Source organism: Pristiophorus japonicus, chromosome 5 (genome assembly GCF_044704955.1).
Source record: "Pristiophorus japonicus isolate sPriJap1 chromosome 5, sPriJap1.hap1, whole genome shotgun sequence".
NCBI lineage: Eukaryota > Metazoa > Chordata > Chondrichthyes > Pristiophoridae > Pristiophorus > Pristiophorus japonicus.
In genome coordinates this window covers 21,510,328-21,533,302 of record NC_091981.1, presented here as the reverse complement: position 1 = coordinate 21,533,302, position 22,975 = coordinate 21,510,328, and the positions used below count along the sequence as shown (strand labels likewise).

The following is a 22,975-nucleotide window of genomic DNA, read 5'->3' as shown; positions in this document are numbered from 1 at the left end:
AAGTCAGAGGTGACAAAGGAGAGAGTAAGTAAACTAGAGATGGCAAAAAAGTGTCTACCGTATAAATCCTCAATAGCGGGTATGAGATTAAAACCCTGCATTTGGTTGCAAATATAACCTCCTATCTGCCTTGTGAAAATTTGGTTACAATTCAAAGCTTCTTCCCCCGGTGGCAGACAACAATCCATTAGGGAAAATGTTTTAAAATAAAAAATCCTTACGCTTTTTTCAACCTTTTATGTGAAGATAAATATCTTATTGGTAAATAAGGAATGAAAAAACTGGCACTGGGTGCCCATAGAGTTCCAGCACTACGTTCCATTCAGTATTTTATTCTCTCTAAATATAATTTTTTTTTTTTTAAATCAGATTTTTGAAGCATGTCCCCTCAGGAGTGCAAATAAGCCGTTACTCTAGACAGAAATTGAAAAAGATAATGTTTAGACTATTCATCTTTGTGTGGCCTCACACAGCGAGACCTAGGTTTTGCGTTCGTAGTGCCGATGGTAACCCATTCATTTTAAATGTGACACCATTGGTGTAACAATGGGAAAACCTAGGCCAAAGTGTCAGCGGGGTATTGATTGTTTGTGGGTGGGGTACATTACAGCTGCGTCCAATGACTGGTTAACAAACAGAAGCCATGAATGCTGACCGAATGTTTCTCTTTCTAACAGTTACGCCGACGATAGGACCTCCGCTGACACCCCAATTGCGACCAGCTAACTGGGCACAGACCAGGGTCTACACATTGGTCTGCATGGATCAATAACCACTCCACGCAACGCATTTAACTACCGAGCTGCTTTTTAAGTTTAAATTGCAGGAACTCTCAAAAACAGAAATACAAGTTATAGTGCAGGATAACATTTATAAATGTTGCTGATCTAACCATTTTCCTACAATAGGCCCATACTACAGCAAAAATCTGCAGAGTTTGGATGTCGTGGGGCCTTTCTTTGCCATTTCCTTCCTGCTTTAGTAATAATCACGCAAGTGCCTGATTTTCTTTTTCTTTAAGATTTTACGTTTTGCACAAAAAGGTAAACCATTCTCGGCTGAAGAAACAAGCAACAGAAGCGAATATACTGAAGAATAAAACATTTAAACTCAAATCACAAGGGAGGAGGGAGAAGAAAAACAAGGTCTTTCGGTTGGTTATTAAAACAATCTTGCATTGGGAGTGAAAGCCCCCTACAGCAGCTGACACGTGGGCTGGGATGGAATCCACCCAGACAACAAATTAATCAAAAAAGCAAAATACTGCGGATGCTGGAATCTGAAAAAAAAACAGACAATGCTGGAAATATCAGCGGGTAAGGCAGCATCTGTGGAGAGAAACAAAATGAACCAGTTGATTTCAGAAGTTGTTTCCCCAATGGCCAGGATTGGTTAGGGATGTTTATACAAAATTTGCACATTTTCTTAGCACATTCCCACAATGGACCGTCGAGCTCCTCCCAAACAGAGAGTTTCTGATTTCAGCTGAGGCTCCCCAAAGAAGTGCAAAGTTAACACAAGAATATAAGAAATAGGAGCAGGAGTAGGCCATACGGCACCTCGAGCCTGCTCCGCCATTCAATACGATCATGTCTCAACTCTACTTTCCTGCCGATCCCCTTATTCCTCGATTCTCTTAAGAGTCCAAAAATCTATCGATCGCAGCCTTGAATATACTCAACGACTGAGCATCCACATCCACATCTAAGGGGAAAAATGTTCTTACAAAGTGCACGGTTCTTATTGGCCATTTCAGTACAGTACTTATTAAGGGTTCGGGTTTCTAGGGGAGTGCGGGGAATGGGAAGGGTAAATAAGTTCAGGAACATGAAAACGCCGGATAATAATGGATAATGTGTCCACTTACCAACTATAGGAACACAGCTGGCATTTGTAAGGCTTGTCAGTAGAATGTGTGCGGGAGTGGCGTCTCAGAGAGCTGGCATCAATGGAGGCATATTGGCAGATTGCACACTTAAAGGGCTTCTCACCTTTGGAGTGGAAGATAAAATACTGTGTAAAACAATTTCTCATTCAGATGTATATGTGCAATTCAAAAATACAACAATGACTTCCATTTCTCCACCCCTCTGCAACACAGATCTTCGAACTACATTAATCTAAAAGTTTTCAAGTACTTATTGTGTAGAACACGATGGGCAGAACTTTCAACTTCGTGGGGCGAGGGGTTAAAATGGGTGCTATTGGCTCAGCCTCCCGTTATATCCTCTGCCTGATTTTCCTTTTAAGAACTTAAGAAATAGGAGCAGGAAGTAGGCCATTTTGCCCTTCGAGCCTCTGACGCCATTCAGTAAGATCATGGCTGATCTTCTACTTCAAATCCACCTTCTCGCACTATCCCCAAATTCCTTATTCCCCTTAGTATGCAAAAATGTCAATCTCTGTCTTGAATATACTCAACGACCGAACATGCTCGCTCTCTGGGATGGAGAATTCCAAGGATTCAGTACCCTCCGAGTGAAGAAATTTCTCCTTGTGTCAGTCCAAAATGGGCGACCCCTTATTCTGAGACTGTGACCCCGAGTTCTAAATTCTCCAGCCAAGGGAAACAGTCTCCATGCATCTACCCTATCAAGCCCTGTAAGAATTTTACATGTTTCAATGAAATCACCTCTCATTCTTCTCAACTCTCGGGAATTCAGGCCTAGTCTACTCAATCCCTCCTTATAGGACAATTTCCTCATCCCAGGAATCAGTCTAGTGAACCTTCATTGCATTCTCTCTAAGGCAACTATATCCTTCCTTAGGTAAAGAGACCAAAACTGTGCACAATACTCCAGGTGTGCTCCCATCAAGGCCCTATGTAATTGTAGTAAGATTTCTTTACTCTTATACTCCAATCACTTTTTAATAAAGGCCAACATACCACTTGCTTTCCCAATTGCTTTCCATTGACTTCGTTTTCATTATCCTTTGTACTTCAGAGAGTGCCGCAGAAAAATCCACGCCGGGGCACTCAAAGACCCAGCTAAGAGAGTCCTATACAGCCAGCGCCTCACTGCGAACCTGGGGACCCTTGATGACCCTGAGACGCAGAGTGCCCACAGCGCTTGGTCTGCCCTCCAGGCCACCATAACCAGAGCCTGCGAAGAGATGCTCGGTCACTCAACCAGGAAACACCAGGACCGGTTTGATGAGAATGACCAAGAGATCCAAGAGCTAATAAATCTCAAGCGCAGGGCATTTGAACATAAAACAACAACCCAACTCGGGAGCAGCTAAGCAGCTTTACAGACGGCTTACGGCTGAGGTCCAACAAAAAACCCGCGACCTAAAGAATAGATGGTGGGTGGAGAAAGCACAGGAGATTCAGCAGCTGGCCGACAGCCATGATGGGTGAGGATTCTTCACCGCACTCAAGTGAGCATTATAGTAATGCATCACATTGTCCTTAAAAAGTTCACCTCCCTGACACCCCCACATCAAACTGAAGAAGTAAATATTCCGAACCTGAATACCCAGTGCACTGAAGACTCCCAGCAGTGACATACCAAAACATATTCAGGAAATATCTGTGCAGTAACTCAGCAGCTCATACACAGTAATCTCCATTGTCTGAAAGAGGCTTCATGTTCATGGCAATACAATCTGCACACATAGTAATCCGTCAAACAAATTCATCAAAGAAGATAACAAGATAATGCAAGGGAAAGAGGACAGGTAAATTATCTGCTTCTCAAAAAGAAAGTTGTTAAAAATACTTCACTGCTCCCTAAATTAAGGAAAGTGTTTTTATCACAACTGACCACCCAAAGCACTTTATAACCAACACATTACTTGCTGAAGTGCAATCGCTGTTATGTTGACAAAAATTAAATCACAAAATGAAGATCTTAGTTAAGTGTAATTTTCTCGATTTACATGATCATATTTCTGAAGATAGTACTCAAGTTTTGTATTGTTTTGAATGCACTGCCCACCTGTTCTTCGTCAACTTCTCCTTCCATATAAGCTCTCCTACCTATATTCAAGGCCATCCCCACAACCTCGTCAGCTCCTGTAGCCTCGGTCAATAACAAGGACATCCTTTGAACGCCCCTCAGCGACCACATCCCCCATTCCCTTCCAAGCTCACTTCCTTCTGTGTCCACCCCTTGAAAGAACAGTCCCCAAGTCGCTCAGAGCTGCACTTTCAAACTGCCAAGCCTTTGGCCCTCCACTTGCCACAATACCTCTGCAGTTGTTGATTGGCTCAGCCATTTTCTCGCCTCCACCTCTGATACCCTTGTCCTCGGGAGGTAGGGAGAATGTCAAGTCAGGCCCCTATTCATGGCAAGGAGGGGAAATCAGAGTCGTCTCGTGAACCTCCCAATGGCCAACTTAGAGAGTGACTGAAAGAAAAGCTGGCAGCATGTTAGTGATGCTAGCTGAGTTTCCAGATCCACAGAAACCACGAGGGAGGCTGGAGAGAGAACATAGGAACTTCAAACCATAAGAGGGGAAAACCGCACTTAAAATAATTTCAAATTATTCTTCGACAACAAATTGACTGAATTTTGTAGTACATGTTAAGCAACAGAAAACACTTGTTTAACATGTGGTACCTTATTCTTACCTGTATGAATTCTCATGTGCTGTATCAGTGATGCCTTTAGTCTGGTCTTATAATCACAGTGCTGACAATGAAATGGTTTTATACCAGTGTGTGTTCCCATGTGTCTCTGGAGTGCCAACTTGGAGGAGCATTTCCTATGCAGGAGGAAACAGAGTCGTCACCTTCACAAAACATTTCATGGCACTTTTCATTCACAATTCAAGGTTACAATTGTTTACTGACATTTAGTAACTATTGTTTTATTTAACCCTTACTGTGCTGGATAAAATTGAGGATTGTAAATCATTAACACGAACAAAAGCAGTGCCACAACTTGCATTTATATAGCGCCTTTAACGTAGCAAAACTTCCCACGGCGCTTAAACAGTACCGAAATATACCAAATGTACTCAAATGCCATTACAACAAAGTGATTATTACAGACATTTTGGCACAATCAATTTTTCCACGGTCCCAACTGCAATCTATTCTAAGCTTGTTAAGATAATCTGCTTTCTGGTCCAAAGATGTTTGACTCCAATCTTTTACGGCTGCATACGGTGACACCACTATTCCTGGGCAGAATGGAGATGATTGGGTAATTCCCCCGTCAATCACTGCTGTAAGTGACTGGGATTGATTTTATGTACATCATTTGTATTATGTAACTATCCTGCACTCACTGCAATTTGCTGGTGAAATAATCAATTTGTGATATAATACTATCCTCCACTCACTGTATTTTCCTGGAGAAACAATCCTGCTTTAATTAGAAGTTGCTGTAGTTTCGATCATGAGTTCGGTTTGCTGTATTTTGTAGAAACTCTTTTTAAATAGACTCTGTAGACTGTTTGATAGTGTGCTGCTTAAACAGACTCTGTTTGGTGAGTAAATACACTTTGTTTGCTTTGCAGTTTACTAAATAAATAGACTTAGAGTCCAGCCATAAGTCCAGCCCCACCTCTAACTCATTGGCTGACACAGTAGTGTCAATAGACACTCTAACTTCGAATAACAATTGATATGTATGGTGAACTAGATCACCCCCCCCACCCATCTCCGATGTGAGTAAGCACATTGTAGCAATTACACTCCAAGGTAGCTCTTGTATTGCTTTTGTCATTCTTTGACAGAATATTCTACAGGGTCTGAAAATAAAAGCAGCTAGTTTATACTGCAACAGTTTGATTTTTTTTGGGGGTGTTATTGGTGGAAGGTGGAATGTTGTCCAGGACAGTAGTGGAACACCTTGATCTTCTTCGAATAGTGTCATGGGATCTTTTATATCCACCAGTTTAATGTTTCATCTGAAAGATAACATCTGCAACAAATGGAGAACTCCCTCACTACTGCACTGAAGTGCGAGCCTAGATGGAGTACTTCAATCCCGAGTGGAGCTTCAACGCACAATCTTCAGACTCAAACACCATATTGTTAAGTATGCTTCCCAGTATATCACAAAACCATGCAATGCATGTTTGATCCCTACTCTCTCTGATCTCAGCCAATTGACCTCAGTTTATGGACATGGGGGTGAGGGGGGGGGGGGGGGGGGGCAGGATTCCTGTGCCTGCTTGCTATCAAAGAACCCCCAATGTAAATTGCGCACCCAGACGTGATCACAAGACTGGCTCAGCTGCATGATCAAAAAGCCTTCCAAAATTCAGCATCTATTTCCCAAATAAAGATGACCACTTCGGCAAGCTGTTTGAGGACAAACAGCACCCAAAGAACTGTCTTTGGGGAAGGCAGAGAGAAGGGTTGAACTGTTTTAATACATACTTTATTTAAACCACCACCTCTCAGGTGCCCCTCCCTACGTACAAGCTCATGGCTCACATCTTGCAATCGCCGGTGATCCACGAGAAGACACTCCATAAATGGAAGTTAGGAACTTCCCAGCCTATCTAAAATCTATAGCTCCTCCTTAGATTGAGTGCAGACACACGCTTAAGGCCAATTATCACAACCAGACTATTAGCAACATTAAGTCACGTTCTGAAAACATAGAAGCTGAACTTGTATAAAGTCAGCAGAAGCCGACATATTATAAACTAAATGAGAAATGAAGGGTTGATGTAATGTTGCAAAATACACGTTGACAGATCCAAGGATTACCAACCCCCCCCCCCCCCCATTCCTCCAACTCCAGCCTCTGGTACGTCCCCATCTCTGGAAGCCATGCCTCCGGTCACACAGGCCCTACTGCTTTGGAATTCTCTCCCAAAAGCCCGCTGTCTCCTCCTTTAATTCCACCTCTTTAACCAAGCTTTGGTCACCCCTTCCACGCTGTCCTTCTTTGGTTTGGCGTCTATTTTCCGTCCGATCATGCCTCGGTGTAGCACCTTGGGATGTTAAAGGCACTATATAAAAGTAAGTTGATGTTGATCAATACAATGGATGGAGAGTAATGGAAAGTAAAATCGGGCAATCTATTACCGCCTGCTTTAGGCCCCCACAGAAGTTGAAAATTCCGCAAAAGGGCTTTATTATATTACAGCGTTGCCAGGGTTAACATGCCCAGTGTCATATTTCACAGGTGACAAGCATTAAAAAAGGTTAATTTTTCTTTGCAGTTTCAAGCAAGTTTTGACTGTGGAGGATAAGTTACATTATCCATAATCTAGTATATATTAGCAGTATTATATTAAAAAACTGGATTAATAACATGGAGATAAACATGACGTGTTTGGGATTGATATTTTGCCATAAGCAAAATTAGACCCCAGATAATAGCATAAGCAGATAAGATAGGATGCAATACGGCCACCCTCAAAAAGGATTCAACTGAACCTCATGGATAAAGTATTTCTCACAAGGGCACATGGCTCACTTCAACTGCCTCATGTTATACGGTGATCTTCTGATAAAGGTAAAGTACTTGCACCTTTCACAACCATCAAGTCATCCCAAAGCACTTTACAGCCAATGAAGTACTTTTGAATCATAGTCACTGTTGTAATTTGGGAAACGTGGCAGCCAATGTTCACACAGCAAGCTCCCACAAACAGCAATGTGATAATGACCAGATAATCTGGTTGAGGGATAAATATTGGCCAGGATATCGGCAGAACTCCCCTGCTCTTCTTCGAATAGGACCATGGGATTTGTTACTTCCATCTGAGAGAGCAGCCAGGGCCTCGGTTTAATGTCTCATCTGAAAGACGGCACCTGTGTCAATGCAGCACTCCTTCAGTACTGCACTGAAGTATCAGCCTAGATTATGTGCTCAAGTCTCTGGAATGGGTCTTAAATCTACGACCTTCTAACTCAAAGGCGAGACACCACTGAGGAAAGGCTGATACTCTTTGTACTAACACTTCACTGCAAACTGACCTTCAAGTAAATGACCTTGGTCATCAGATCTATTGGGCACAAGTAAACAGAAGTTTGATCCACAACCAGGACAGAGGCAAAGCTCAAGGAGCCGAACTACATCACCGCAGCTCCTATAGTCTACAGAGAATAGCGTGCAGCTAGAATGAGTGTGTTATTATAAAATACATACCCAATGCAAGTCTGGCACGAACCCATATGCATCATTCCCCATAATTGCTATTTCAACAAGTGAATTAGTGAGATCAGAAGATAGCAATTCAATTATGGTCAAAGAGGAAAAAAAAATTAAGATACGAGTCAAGGTAGCAGAAACAGCAAAGGCTTGCATTAATACGGACTTTTCAAAGCGCACATTTTTTTTTAAAGCAGTGATTGTTATGTAGATGGATTGACTACTTAATTCTATTAAAATATACTGTTAAAAAATTCTGACCACAGACAGGTATTTGAACAATCAGTACCTAGTGCACATACTACGATGCTTCCTATCACTAATTAAAACTTAGAATAACTACCAGTAAGCAAAGTTCCCTCTAATTTTTTTTCATGCGTGGTCCCTTTAACTGGCTGCACGGCCCATTCAAATCTTGGCACATACGCGGTTTCTTCCACGTAAAAGCCGGTGAGCGGCCTGCAGAGGACCTTCAGACCACTGCGTGGCCACGCAGCTTAACGGGAACGTTGCCAGCAGGTGGGATATCACGAAGGTGCAGCGTTTAATTTTAGCTGCAGAACAGTGTTCATCTCTGAAACACAGTAGATCGAGTTTCAGCTGGTCAAGCAAGTGAAGCATTTGGCAGGAGCTTGGAAACTGGTCAATTGGCCTTCCACGTGTGTGTGTGTGTGTGTGTGTGTGTGGGGGGGGGGGGGGGGGGAAGAATAAAGTAGAAAAGCAGAAAGAAATGGTCCAGGAATTCCTGCAATGACATTTAGTTCAGGCTAGATTCTTCAAGACACTAAAAATTTGAGAGCAAATCTGTTTTTTTCAAAAATCTCGTGCAACAAGCGCAGATTCCTTTCTAGTTAGAGTAGAGAAAGTTGAGAGGAGATTTGATAGAGGTGTTCAATATCATGAGGGGTCTACACTTGGTAGATAGAGAAACTGTTCCCACTGGCAGAAGGGTCGAGAACCAGAGGACATAGATTTAAGCTGATTGGCAGAAGAAACAAAGGCGACAGAAGAAAATACTTTTTTTTTTAAAACACAGCGAGGTTAGGATCTGCAATGCACTGCGTGAAAGAGTGGTAGAGGCAGACTCAAATCATGGCTTTCAAAAGGGAGTTGGATAAATACCCAAAATATTTTTTTTTTGCAGGGCTACAGGGAGAGGGACTATCTGAGGTGCTCTTGCAGAGAGCCGGCACAGGCTTGAAGGTCAGAATGGCCTTCTTCCGTGCTGTAATCATTCTATGATTCTAGTTTCTCTTATTTTGGATGCTATTCCATGTGCACACAGAAATGGGGGCATCAGGTCTTCTGCTCTAGTGTACACAGTTTGTATAGACTCCAAAAACTATACACTTAAAAATGTTTTAACCTGCATATTAAACAGATATTATCAGAAAGCCAATGTGGGAAGAATGAGATTTTAGTGGATAAATGCTGAAATGGAACAAGTGTTCATCTTTTAATACCGGACGAACACCCTTTCTAATTCTGTGATGGTCCAGTAATACTCCACTTATATTGCCCCACTTTATAGGCCAAACTTTGCTGTAAATATATGGTCCAAAACATTGCTGATTGCATGCATTATTCAATGTTTTAGTTAAAGATATAATTTGATGTCCTACTGGTTATGGTCACCACCCAGTGTGGTACCAAGCCACATGGACCAGAGCCAATTCCCAATCTGTGTGGTTAGCTGATCTCAACCCGAGCAGCAAAAGGGAGGCTGTAGTTGGTCTCGGCACCCCTGGGTTAGGGAAGCAGGCATCAGTCGGGACTCATGCCACCTGATCACAATCCAATGACTGCTGCTGATAAAGTGTGTGTTACACAGGATACGGCTCAGCTGCACTGCCCTCCAGAACTGAAAGCTTGCTGCACTCGCACATGAAGAATAGCCACTTAGGTAAGGTACCAGGGGGCTGCAGGTGTTCATAAAAACATAGAAAAGGCCATGTAAGCATCTTTAGAGGACATCTTTATTGATGACAAGTATGAAGTAAAAACATCCAGTCAACAGAGGAACATGTTTATTTGTCTTCCCAAGAAAAATCCTGCCACATATAGAACAGAAACATTTCCAGAGAGACAAACGCAGCCCTAGGCAACCTCAGTCTGACTGTTAGCTACAATTATGTGAACTGTGTCAAAATCAGTTCTTCGGCAAATGTTCAACGCGATAATTTAAAAGCACAAGCTTGTTTTGATATAGTGATGGACAGTTTTCTGAGACAAACTTCACAACATATTCACATTATAACCACAAAACCTGGATTGTAACCTCAGTTCATGAACTATTGCCCCAAGCAATACCTTATTACGTAGAAATTACAGCACAGAAACAGGCCATTCAGCCCAACTGCTCTAGACCAGCTTTCACCCACGCCTCTTCATCTAACCCTGTCAGAAAATCCTTCGATTCCTTTCTCCCTCGTGTACTTTAGCTTCCCCTTAAATGCACCTATGCTATTAGAAAATAAAAACATAAGAATTAGGAGCAGGAGTAGGCCATTTGGCCCCTCGAGCCTGCTCCGCCATTCAATAAGATCATGCCATATCTTCTACCTCAACTCCACTTGCCTGCACTATCCCCCATATCCCTCGATTCCCTTAATATCCAAAAATCTATCGATCTCTGTCTTGAATATACTCAAAGTCCGAGTATCCACAGCCCTCTAGGGTAGAGAATTCCAAAGGTTCAGCACTCTCTGAGTGAAGAAGTTTCTCCTCATCTCAGTCCTAAATGGCCGACCCTTTATTCTGAGACTGTGACCCCTGGTTCTAGACTCCCCAGCCAGAGGAAACATCCTCCCTGCATCTACCTGTCGAGCCCTGTAAGAATGTTATATGTTTCAATGAGATCACCTCACATTCTTCTAAACGCTAGAGAACATAGGCCTAGTCTACGCAATCTCTCCTCATAGGACAATCCCCCCATCCCAGTAATCAGTCTGGTGAACCTTTGTTGCACTCCCTCAATGCCAAGTATATTCTTCCTTAGGTAAGACGACCAATACTGTACACAATACTCCAGGTGCAGTCTCACCAGGGCCCTATATAATTGCAGTAAGACATCGTTACTCTTATACTCAAATCCTCTTGTAATAAAGGCCAACATACCATTTGCTTTCTTAATTGCTTGCTGTACCTGCATGTTAACTTTCAGTGATTCATGTACAAGGACACCCAGGTCCCTCTGAACACCAACATTTCCCAATTTCTCACCATTTAAAAAATACTCTGCTTTTCTATTTTTCCTACCGAAGTGGATACCATCATATTTCTCTAGATTATATTCCATTTGCCACGTTCTTGCCCACTCACTTAGTCTGTCGATATCCCCTTGAAGTCTCTTTGCATCGTTCTCATAACTTACATTCTCACCTAGCTTTGCATCATATTACATTTGGTCCCCTCATCCAAATCATTGATAAAGATTGTGAATAGCTGGGGCCCAAGCACCGATCCTTGTGGTACCCCACTAGTTACAGCCTGTCAACCCGAAAATGAGCCTTTTATTCCTACTCTCCGTTTTCTGTCCGTAAACCAATCCTCATCCTATTCACCTCAACCACTCCATGTGGTAGCGAGTTCCACATTCTAATCACTCTCGGTGATAAAGACCGTTCTCCTGAATTCCCCATTGGATTTATTACCCTCTTCTATCTAAAGTAGTCTAAAAACAACACTAACTTGGAATCCAGCAACTTTTAATTTTACTACAAAACAAAATGTTTTGCGGAGAAAGTTTCTGTGTGTGCGATATAGAGCTGGGAGGGAGAAATGAGGAGGAGGGCATGAAACAACTATCCTTTGCTGCCCTCTACTGGAATGCACGAAGCAACAAAAGTAGCTGCTGGTCTCAACTCATGACATCAGATGACATTTTTGAAGAGGTTAAAGAGCAGCTTCCCCCAATGACTTCAGCTGCTCTCTCACACAATTCGCAAACAAAAAAGCAATCTGTGTGGGTCTTTCACTGGATCATTCTTACAGAAGCACAAAGCTATTTGGTTAGTTTTATGGGAGAATTTCGACTCTCTGCATTTCTGCGGCAAGATCATAAAGGGGGAGATTTTTTGTTAAGGCCACAGAGGAGGCACACCCAGGAATGCACCAGTGCATGCAGGAATGCGTTGGTGCAACTCCAACCATGGATCGAGTTATTTGCATAATTATGGAGCATTGCCGCAGTTGATTGGGCCCTGTGCTGGCAGCATGGAAACTGTGGAGGGGGCCGAGATAGTCAGGGCCCAGTCAGTCAGAGAACAGCAGCTGCTGCATCTTAAAGGGGCACCTGCACTGCCTGTTGTGATGAATCATTCACTGGCAATTCATTTTGGTTGGACTTTTGTGAGGATGTCCAGGAGCCTGCCAAGGTTTAGGGAAAGAGGAGTACTGTTCCTTTTTCTGATGGGAGCCCGGGAGGTAAAGCTGAGGGAGGTGAGCCAAAGAAGGACTGGTGCTCCAGTGCAGCCTTTGACCGCCCGAGGAAAAGTGTTCAAAGAACAGACCCTCAAATCTACCACCAAGCCCATGGTCTACAGGGCTGTAGTACTACCCGCCCTCCTGTATGGATCAGAGGCATCAGAGGATGATGTACAGAAGACACCTCAAGCCGCTGGAGATATATCACCAACGATGGCTCCGCAAGATCCTGCATGTCCCCTGGGAGGACAGGTGCACCAACATCAGCGTCCTTGCCCAGGCTAACATCCCCAGCATTGAAGCACTGACCACACTTGATCAGCTTTGCTGGGCAGGTCGCATGCCAGACACGAGACTCCCGAAGCAATTGCTCTATGCGGAGCTCCTTCACGGCAAACGAGCCAAAGGTGGGCAGCGGAAACATTACAACGACACCCTCAAAGCCTCCCTGGTGAAGTGCGATATCACCACTGCCACCTGGGAGTCCCTGGCCGAAGACTGCCCTAGGTGGGGAAAGTGCATCCGGGCGGGCGTTGAGCTCTTCGAATCTCAACCCCACGAGCGTGAAGAGGTCAGGCGCAGGCAGCGGAAGGAGCGTGCGGAAAATCAGTCCCACCTCCCCCTACCCCGACGAATGTCTGTCCCACCTGCGACAGGGTCTGTGTCTCTCACATTGGACTGTTCAGCCACCAAAGAACTCAGTTTAGGAGTGGAAGCAAGTCTTCCTCGATTCCGAGGGACTGCCTATGATGATGATGGTATCTTTGCTCAGAGGGGCAGCCTCCTCAGAAGGCATCTGTACGGGCAGGTCAAAATGGTGTCTGTGGGGTCAGGATAGTGGCAACCCTGATGCAAAGAAAAGCACAACTGGAAGATGTAATGTATTTGCTTCATGGGTTCTTTGCTTAAGAATTCATAGCAACATATTGCTATTAAGAACTAGTTGGTTTATTAGCAAAAAGTTTATCAATCGCACTACACATTACCAGTTCATCCACCAGGCTCACAACCACCTGCCTCATCGTGGATTCCCCAAACCCAACTGGCTGGGGTTTTATTGAGTCTTGTGAACATCACATGACTGGCTAAGCCACTCCCAATGAACAGCTCTGCAACTATTTTAAGTTGAAACCATAAATCAAGTGCCCCCTGATTAAAGGGGGGCACTAAAACAGACACAATTAAACAAATTAACCTTTTGACAGTAAACTTAAATCAAATTAAAATTTGGTTGGATGATGTACTCCAGTCCCTCTGGCGCCTTCTTGACCGCTGCAGTCCTTGTGGTGAATGTACTCACACAGTGATGCTTCTTATTGTTTGTTACAACTGAGTGGTTTGCTAGGCCATTGCAGAGTTAAGCGTCAACTACATTGCTGTGGGTCTGGAGTCAGATATAGGCCAGGCCAGGTAAGGACAGCAGATTTCCTTTCCTACAGGACATTAGTGTTATGGTCACCATTACTGATGCTAGCTTTTTATTCCAGTAATTAACTGAATTTAAATTCCACAGTTGCCATGGTGGGATTTGAATCTCCGGATTATTAGTCCAGGCCTCTGGATTACTAGTCCCATAACTTAACCACTATGCTACCTATACTGGTGTCTTCAGTAATGTATGCACCTGTGAGTATGCTCACAGGTTTGCAGAGCTGATCACCATTAACCGGTCCAGGCAGCGGGTGGTCAAGGGGATCGTTCAGCCCGACTGCCTGCCTCTCTTCCGCGGTTACATCCGAGCCTCTGGTGTCTCTGGAGATGGAGCACGCGGTGTCCACCGGTACGCACACGGCGCCGGCTATTTGCCCAATCCCTGCCCAGTAAATGCCCGTGAAATTCTTACGACTGATAATAGCAGTCAGCGTAAGACTTTTAACGAACAGAAAAATATTTTTTTTCAGTAATTTAAAAATTTAAAATCCTAAGCTCAGTTTATTTTTAAACCCTTTAATATATATACACATTTATTTTTCAAAAAATTAAATTTTTGTTTTAAATAATTAATTAAATTCCATTTTGATTCATATTAAATATGTGATGTTTTTAAATATATGTATTTTAAGTGCTCGAGTGTTTTTGGGGATCCCCATTCATACTTACAGTGATTCTAGGGGGCATAGTCTTTGAATAAGGAATCGTCCATTTAAAACAGAAATGAGGAATTTCTTCTCTCAGAGGGTAGTGAGTCTTTGGAATTCTCTACCCCAGAGAGTTGTAGAGACTGGGGTATTAAATATATTTAAGGTGGAGATAGACAGATTTTTGCGAGATAAAGGGGTCAAGGGTTAAGGGGAGCGGGCAGGGAAGTGGAGTTGAAGCCAAGATCAGATCAGCCATGATCTTATTGAATGGTGGCGAAAAATCGAGGGGCCCGATGGCCGACTTCTGCTCTTATTTAAGTTCTTCTCATGATTCTGTACACACAGAACACACCATAAGTATGAATAGGGGTGCCCCTTACTTGGATTGGTTGGGCCGGCCCATGTGATCCCAGGGACACATAGGAAGCGTTTACGTGCCTGGAATACGTGGGCCTCTACGCAGGTCCTCAAGTCTCCGTACCTCCGGGACCACCAGGTAGATGCATTGACATTTTTCAGGCCGAAGGCATCCACCTGCGGGGAGCTTCTGACCGCAATTTTTGGCCCAATATCTTCATCTTTGCAGGAAGACGTGTCTAACCAAAGGGAGAGGCTATGAAATGGTAGAGGCACACCCGGCCTGAAAATCATTAACCCATTCAGAAGAATGAACCCTGGAAACTGATATGCCTCATTCCATTGAGCACACTGGAGGAAGCATTCTGTCATTAGAAAAGTGAGTAAGCCCCACATGACAATATGGTGCGTTTGTCTGGTGAAATGTGTTACAAGAATTGTCTTGCCGATAGCAATAAATGCATCATTCCATTATATTTACATAGGAATCGCTGACGAGCACAGCTTGCAGAGTCCCGAGACCGCAGGGCATCCAGCTCAGGCCACACAGCACTATTCATAGACTCATACAGCAGAGAAGGAGGCCAGCTCTTTGAAAGAGCCATCCAATTACTCTCACTCCCTTCTCTTTCCATATAGCCCTGCAAATTTCTACTTTGAGGATTTATCCAATTCCCTTTTGAAAGTTATTATTGAATCTGCTTCCACCACCCTTTCAGGTAGTGCATTCCATATCATCACAACTCACTGTGTAAAAGATTTCTCCTCATTTTCGCCTTGGATTTTTTTGCCAATTGCCCTTAAATCTGTGTCCTCCAGTTACCGACACCCCACCAGTGGAAATAGTTTATCCCGAGTTACTCGATCAAAACCCCTCAGAATTTTAAGCATCACTTAATCTTCTCTGCTCGAAGGAGAACAATCCCAGCTTCTCCAGTCTCTCCACATAACTGAAGTCCCTCCTCCCTGGTACCATTTTGGTAAATCTCCTCTGTACCCTCCTTGACATCCTTCCTAAGATGTGGTGTCCAGAATTGGACACAGCACTCCAGCTGAGGCCTAACCAGTGAGTTAGAAAGGTTTAGCATAACTTCCTTGCTTTTTTACTCAGCGCCTCTATTTATAAAGCCCAGGATCCTTTGTGTGTTTTTAACAACCTTCTCAACTTGTCCTGTCACCTTCAAAGGTTTGTGTACGTGAACCCACCAGGTCTCCCTGTTCCTGTATCCCGTTTAAAATTGTATCATTTCGCATGTATTGTCTCCCCTCATTCTTCCTACCAAAATGCATCACCTCACACTTTTCTGCGTTGAATTTCATTTGCCATGTGTCCGGCTGTCAGCCCATTCCACCATAGAAACATAGAAACTAGGTGCAGGAGTAGGCCATTCGGCCCTTCGAGCCTGCACCACTATTCAATAAGATCATGGCTGATCATTCCCTCACTACCCCTTTCCTGCTTTCTCTCCATACCCCTTGATCCCTTTAGCCATAAGGGTCATATCTAACTCCCTCTTGAATATATCCAATGAACTGGCATCAACTCTCTGCGGTAGGGAATTCCACAGGCTAACAACTCAGTGAAGAAGTTTCTCCTCATCTCAGTCCTAAGTGGCTTACCCTTTATTCTAAGACTGTGTCCCTTGGTTCTGGACTTACCCAACATCGGGAACATTCTTCCCGCATCTAACCTGTCCAGTTCCGTCAGAATCTTATACGTTTCTATGAGATCCCCTCTCATCCTTCTAAACTCCAGTGTATAAAGGCCCAGCTGATCCAGTCTCTCCTCATATGTCAATCCCGCCATCTTGGGAATCAGTCTGGTGAACCTTTGCTGCACTCCCTCAATAGCAAGAACGTCCTTCCTCAGATTAGGAGACCAAAACTGAACACAATATTCCAGGTGAGGCCTCACCAAGGCCCTGTACAACTGCAGTAAGACCTCCCTGCTCCTATACTCAAATCCCCTAGCTATGAAGGCCAACATACCATTTGCCTTCTTCACCGCCTGCTGTACCTGCATGCCAACCTTCAATGACTGATGAACTATGACACCCAGGTCCCGTTGCACCTCCCCTTTCCTAATCTGCCGCCATTCAGATAATATTCTGCCTTCGTGTTTTTGGCCCCAAAGTAGATAACCTCACATTTATCCACATTATACTGCATTTGCCATGCATTGTCTATGTCCTCTTGAAGTAATTTACTATCTTCCTCACTGTTTACTCCACTTCCAATTGTACCATTTAATTCTCTATAAATGTAATTTATACACTCATTCCTCTTGCAGCAAGCATCTGACCAAGAATATCAATTCTGGGAAATCAGATGGTCAGAGCGCATCAGCTGAAACCCATCACAAATAAGGAGGAGTAGCATAGGTGGCAGAAGAGGAACAGGAAGGGGTTTGCCTACAACAAAAAACCCTACTTTCTAAGAACTGTCAATTCATTGTGTTGTTTGAGAGAATGCAAAGCATCCTTTAAGGTGCAACAGCGAATACAGAGGCGTCCGCTACCCACATCAGTTGTGTATGGCTATTTCGCAGAACTGCAGTCCCCCAAGCACTTCCAAAAACATCTGTAATGGAGACCCCGTTAACAGAGGTCATAAGCACTGCTGTGGGTTCTGTTGGGAATGTGATCTGCTTTAAAAACCTCGGGCTCCAATGTCTGGGTAGGTTCTGTCTGGATTCAGCATGCTGGGTAATCATCTGGAAAGTACCTTGATGTAGGCTTTCAGGAAGCCAGTTCCATTCCTGCAATCTGTCCTCACGCAGATGGCAGAACATGCTGAGAAAAAGCCCAGCAGCAGAAGCATGGCAAGTGTCAGCACAAGTAAGAGAGGTGTTTCTCAGACTGACTCTCTACCCATTGGACCCACTCAAATAACTCGATAAGTGGGAAAGCCTAGGGGGCCAAAATTGCCCTCCGCCCAAACGGGGTGCACCTACCGATTTTTAAGTGTTCTGTCCGCCCCAATGCATAGGGCGGACAATTCGGCAATTTTCTGCACTTTGTTTCTTGTTTCCGGTCGGAGCGGTATCGGGAGAGGGGTGGAAGTGTGGGCGGGTCGGAATGGCTGTCGCTCCAAGTCATCAGTGCCGCGCTGATGACATCACAACGTTCCCCCCCCCTTCAGTTAAAGGACAGATTGCAGGAATGGAATTGGTTTCCTGAAAGTCTATGTCAAGGTAGATGATTACCCAAGCATGCCGAGTGCAGACAGAACCTACCCAGACATTGGAGTCCAAGGTTTTTATAGCATAACATGTTCCCTATAGAACGCATAGCAGTGCTTAAGACCTCTGTTAAAGGGGAGGGCCGCTGCAAACTCTGCCGCCACTTTAGTGGCAAATATTGGGCCACCAGAGAGGGTTTCAGCCGGGCCAGCGGCCTGGCACGGAAGAGGGGGTGCCAGGCTGCCTGTTGGTGGTCCGGCAGAAAAATAAAATGGAGTCGCCAGCAGCACAACCTCCTCTTTAAAGGCGGACGCGCCGCCCAGCCACAGACCGCACCCCGCTGGGTAAAGCTGTCAGTGGCACCGACCGGCGCTCCCACGGGGCAATTTCCCGCGGGGGTCGGAAAGCGGGTAGCCGCGTGCCCAACGCGGTGGGAAAAGGGGCCGTATACATTGCTACAAAAATAAAGGATGGCAATTTACAAAATGGCGGCACCTCCGCGCCGACCGAGCGGTGAGTTCTTACTGACCCGTAGCTGCCTCTTTGCGGCAGTCATGGCTCTTATAGAAAGGGGCAATTTCGGCCCCTAGGTATCCATCACTTTATCAGATGTGACACCTTCAATGGTTGGCCGCCTTATCCACATGCAGATGATGACAGGAATTGTATGCATAATGGTGGATGTCAAATAAAAGGATAATATTGTGTGTGGGGTTTGGTGTGCCAGTTCATTGGTGTAATGTATACAGCTGAGAGTATGCTCACAGGTTTGTAGAGCTGTTGCCACCTGCAATTTCTGTGGTCTGGAGGTGTCCGTGTTCCATGTGTATGTGCAATGTATGAGGTTGCAGCCCTTCTTCCATTATTTAAAGGGGCTGCTCCTCAAATTCTGGTTGCACTTCAGTCCCACACTCCTGATCTTTGGGCACCCTGTGCGCAGGGGAGCGGGTAGGTCCGAGGACCTCCTCGTAGGACTGCTCCTGGGCACAGCCAAGGGTGCCATCAGCCGGTCCAGGCAGCGGGCGGTCGTTCAACCCAACTGCCTGCCTCTCTTCCGCGCTTACATCCGGGCCAGGGTGTCCTTAGAGATGGAGCACGCGGTGTCCACTGGTACGCTCGCGACCTTCCGCGAGAGGTGGGCGCCGGAGGGACTGGAGTGCATCATTACAGCAGGGAACAGAATTTTAAGTTTGATTTGGCAAGGTTCCCTTTAATGTTTAATTGTTAATTTGTGGGTTTTGATGCCCTTAAAAAAGGGGCACTTGATTTAAAAGTTTTACAAAAGTAGCTGTAGAGCAGTTGCATTGTGAGTAGCTTAGCCAGTCACGTGATGGTCACAAGACTCAACTCAACCCCAGTCAGTTGGGACTAGGTCATCCACGATGAGGTATGCAGTTGTGAGCCTAGTGGATGAACTGGTAATGCGTAGTGTGATTGTTAAACCCTTGTTAATAAACCAACTAGTTCTTAATAGCAATGCTATGAATTCTTAAGCAAAAAACCCATGAAGCAAATACAATGCAATTGGGAACATGTATTCAAAAACACTTGTACAGGTGTTTTTTTCATTTTTATTTAAAATGGTTATCTATTAGATGTGGCTGATTTGTCTTTTATGAACAGCTTTAGTGCAGCTGGCAAATTTTCAGCTTGTGGCCCATTATCGCTAGCTTCTTCTCCTTTCCTGACCCTCAGCTTGCAGGTGCTGCATGGTGACTTGTGCAGCACCTGGCATAACCCTGTCACTATATTCCAGAGGTGTACTGCAGCACACACACAGACCTATCCTGACAACACAAGCTCATGTTTCAACATGCCTACTGTATGTTCTATTTGCACCCTTGTGAAGCAATGTGCCTCATTATATTTCCTTTCTGTTGCTGTTCTTGGATTCCACACGGTCATTAGCTGGAGAGAGTATCCTTTAGTTTTTCCCATCATCATTCTTCAAGCTCATCTCTTCCATGAAACCCACCTCCTGTTTCCCTTGATTGCCTTTCCTGACCATTCAATTCTCATTCCTGGTCCCTGTGCCTGCCGATCTAGTTAGTAGCTGGCTTTGCTCGGGCACGGTTCTTTCCTTTTGAAAACGTCATCATCATTCAACTGTTGAAACAACCCACCCACGACATGTCTGTCCTCTCTACTACCAACCCATGTCGAACCCTTTTCTATCCAGTATCTTTAAGCAAGTTGTCACCTACCAATTCCATGCCCATCTCTCCCAAATCTCCCTGTTCAAATCCCCCCCCACCCCGCAGCGCCTGGCACTGAGACCACCCTGGCCAAAATCACAGATCACGCTCTCTGCAATATCAGTGAGCTTTCCCTCCTCGACACTGAACATAGTTGACCATACATTCTCCCTGCACAATACCCTTTATCCATGCTTTGGTCCACTCTAGATTTCAGTTTTCAAACATCCTTCTTTTTCCGTGAACTCCAACTTGTGCAACGCACAGCTGCCGGTGTCCTGGTCTGCACTCCCATCACTCCAATCCTGACTGCTCTACACCAGCTCCCTGTCTGCTGCACACTGGGCTGGATTTTCGGTCCTCTGCTGCCCGTTAGCGTCCCGGAGGGGCGGCGGTAAACACTTCCGGGTGGTCGGCCAGCTTCCAGCGCCCAACCGAGACATTCGGTGCCGGTTTCGAGGGGGCGCGGCGCATTACCGCCTGGAAGAGGGGAGCTGGTGCGCAACGCCTCTGGTTGTGACACCGGCTCGATATTTGGTTGGTGTCCGACCCATAGCGCCCCGCAGTGCACCCTGTGGAAACTGGCGTTCCAAGCTGTAGTAGCCGCTGTGAGGGAGGGAATGTCGACCTGAGGTAAGTGTGATTGTTTTTTTAATGTTTTTTATGTCTGCGATTTACGTTATGGTGTGAGTCATGTATTGGGAATGTTTTTGGTGCGGTTTTTGTCACTTTTTTTTTTCATGGAAGTCTCTCTTGGGGCGCCCCGAGGCCGGCTGTTTACCTCAGGACTTTTATTTGCTCGGCCGGCCTAGAGCCCTAAAAGAGGTGTGGAACGCCTCCCTTAGCGCTCTGTTCCACACTCGGGGCCCAGCTGCTGAATTTTGCGGCTGGAGACGCGAACCATTTCCTGGCGCAAAATTTACCGCTCCGCCCGAGTTCACGTCGCAACAGAGGTGTAACCGACTTTCTCCCCCATTGAATTTAAATTCCTCGTCCTCATCTTCAATCTCCTCCATGACCTTGCTTCCATACAGCTATTCAACCTCTGTCACACACTTCCTGCATCCTCCTGGGACATTTTTCTACATTAAAGCTACTATATAAATATAGTTGTGGTGATGAATCGGAGAATACATTTTTATAACAGCAGTAACTTCAGAAAAACTAAATGATATAACCTGGCATTTGTGTGCAATTGTACAAGGATAAAATTTAAAATTGACTTTAGCAGTAGTATTTTGAGAAAGGTCACATCTTCCTACACATCTCCATATTACTTAGTAAATGGGCATTAAACTCAGCTCGATCTTCGACTGTCAACATAGTGAGAAATATTAGCAGTGTCATTTCTGATCAGGAAGAGTGACATAGGTACATAGGAACCGGAGTAGACCATTTAGCCTCTCGAGCCTGTTAAGAACATAAGAAACAGAAGCAAAAATAGAAGAAATAGAAGCCATATGGCCCCTCGAGCCTGCTCCACCATTCAATATCATGTCAGACCATCGACCTCAACTCCACTTTCCCGCCTGATCTCTAAATCCCTTGATTCCCCACGATTCCAAAAATCTATCTATCTCAGCCTTGAATATATTCAGATTCAGATCCACAGCCCTCTGGGGCAGAGAATTCCAAAGATTCACAACCTTCTGAGGGAAGAAATTTCTCATCATCTCAGTCTTAAATGGCCGACCCCTTATCCAGAGACTGTGCCCCCTAGTTCTAGATACTCCAGCCAGGGGAAACAACCTCTCAGCATCTACCTTGTCAATGCCCTTCAGAATCTTGTATGTCTCAATGAGATCACCTCTCATTCTTCTAAACTCGAGAGTATAGGCCCATTCTACACAATCTCTCATCAAATGACAGCCCTCTCATCCCAAGAATCAATCTAGGGAACCTCTGTTGTACCGCCTCCAAGGCAATTATATCCTTCCTTCGATAAGATCAAAACTGCGTACAGTACTCCAGGTGTGGTCTCACCAAGGCCCTGTACAATTGTAGCAAGACTTCCTTACTCTTATACTCCAACCCCCTTGCAATAAAGGACAACATGCCATTTGTCTTCCTTATTGCTTGCTGTACCTGCATGCGAGCATCTTGTGTTTCTTGCACAAGGACACCTAAATCTCTCTGAACACCAACATTTAAAAAATATTCTGTTTTTCTATTCTTCCTACCAAAGTGAATAACCTCACATTTCCCTACATTACACTCCATCTGCCACCTTACTGCCCACTCACAGTCTATCTATATCCCTTTGCAGACTCTGTGTTCTCCTCACAGCTTACTGTCCCACCTAGTTTTGTATCATCAGCAAACGTAGATACATTACACTCGGTCCCTTCATCTAGGTCATTAATATAGATTGTAAATAGCTGAGGCCCAAGCATTGATCCTGGTGGTAGCCCGCTAGTTAGAGCCTATCAACCCGAAAAAGGACCCGTTTATCCCTACTCTTCTGTCCGTTAACCAATCCTCTATCCATGCTAATGCATTACCTCCAATCCCATGAGCCCTTATCTTGTGTAGTAACCGCCATTCAATGAGATCATGGTTCATCTACGACCTAACTCCATATACCCGCTTTTGGCCCGTATCCCTTAATACCTTTGGTTAACAAAAAGTTATCAATCTCGGATTTAAAATTAACAATTGATCTAACTTTTG

General features: G+C 44.6%; 1 protein-coding gene across 1 annotated transcript in view; it reads right to left on the bottom strand.

Moving 5' to 3' along the window:
• LOC139264233 (zinc finger protein 431) overlaps nt 1-22,975 on the bottom strand; it is a 59,161-nt gene that overhangs the window by 11,063 nt on the left and 25,123 nt on the right. The window contains exons 5-6 of the mRNA XM_070880373.1: nt 4,577-4,710; nt 1,868-1,991 (exon numbers count right to left, since the gene is read on the bottom strand). Of these exons, the coding sequence (XP_070736474.1) occupies nt 1,868-1,991; nt 4,577-4,710 (258 nt within the window). The remainder of the gene's footprint in view (nt 1-1,867; nt 1,992-4,576; nt 4,711-22,975) is intronic.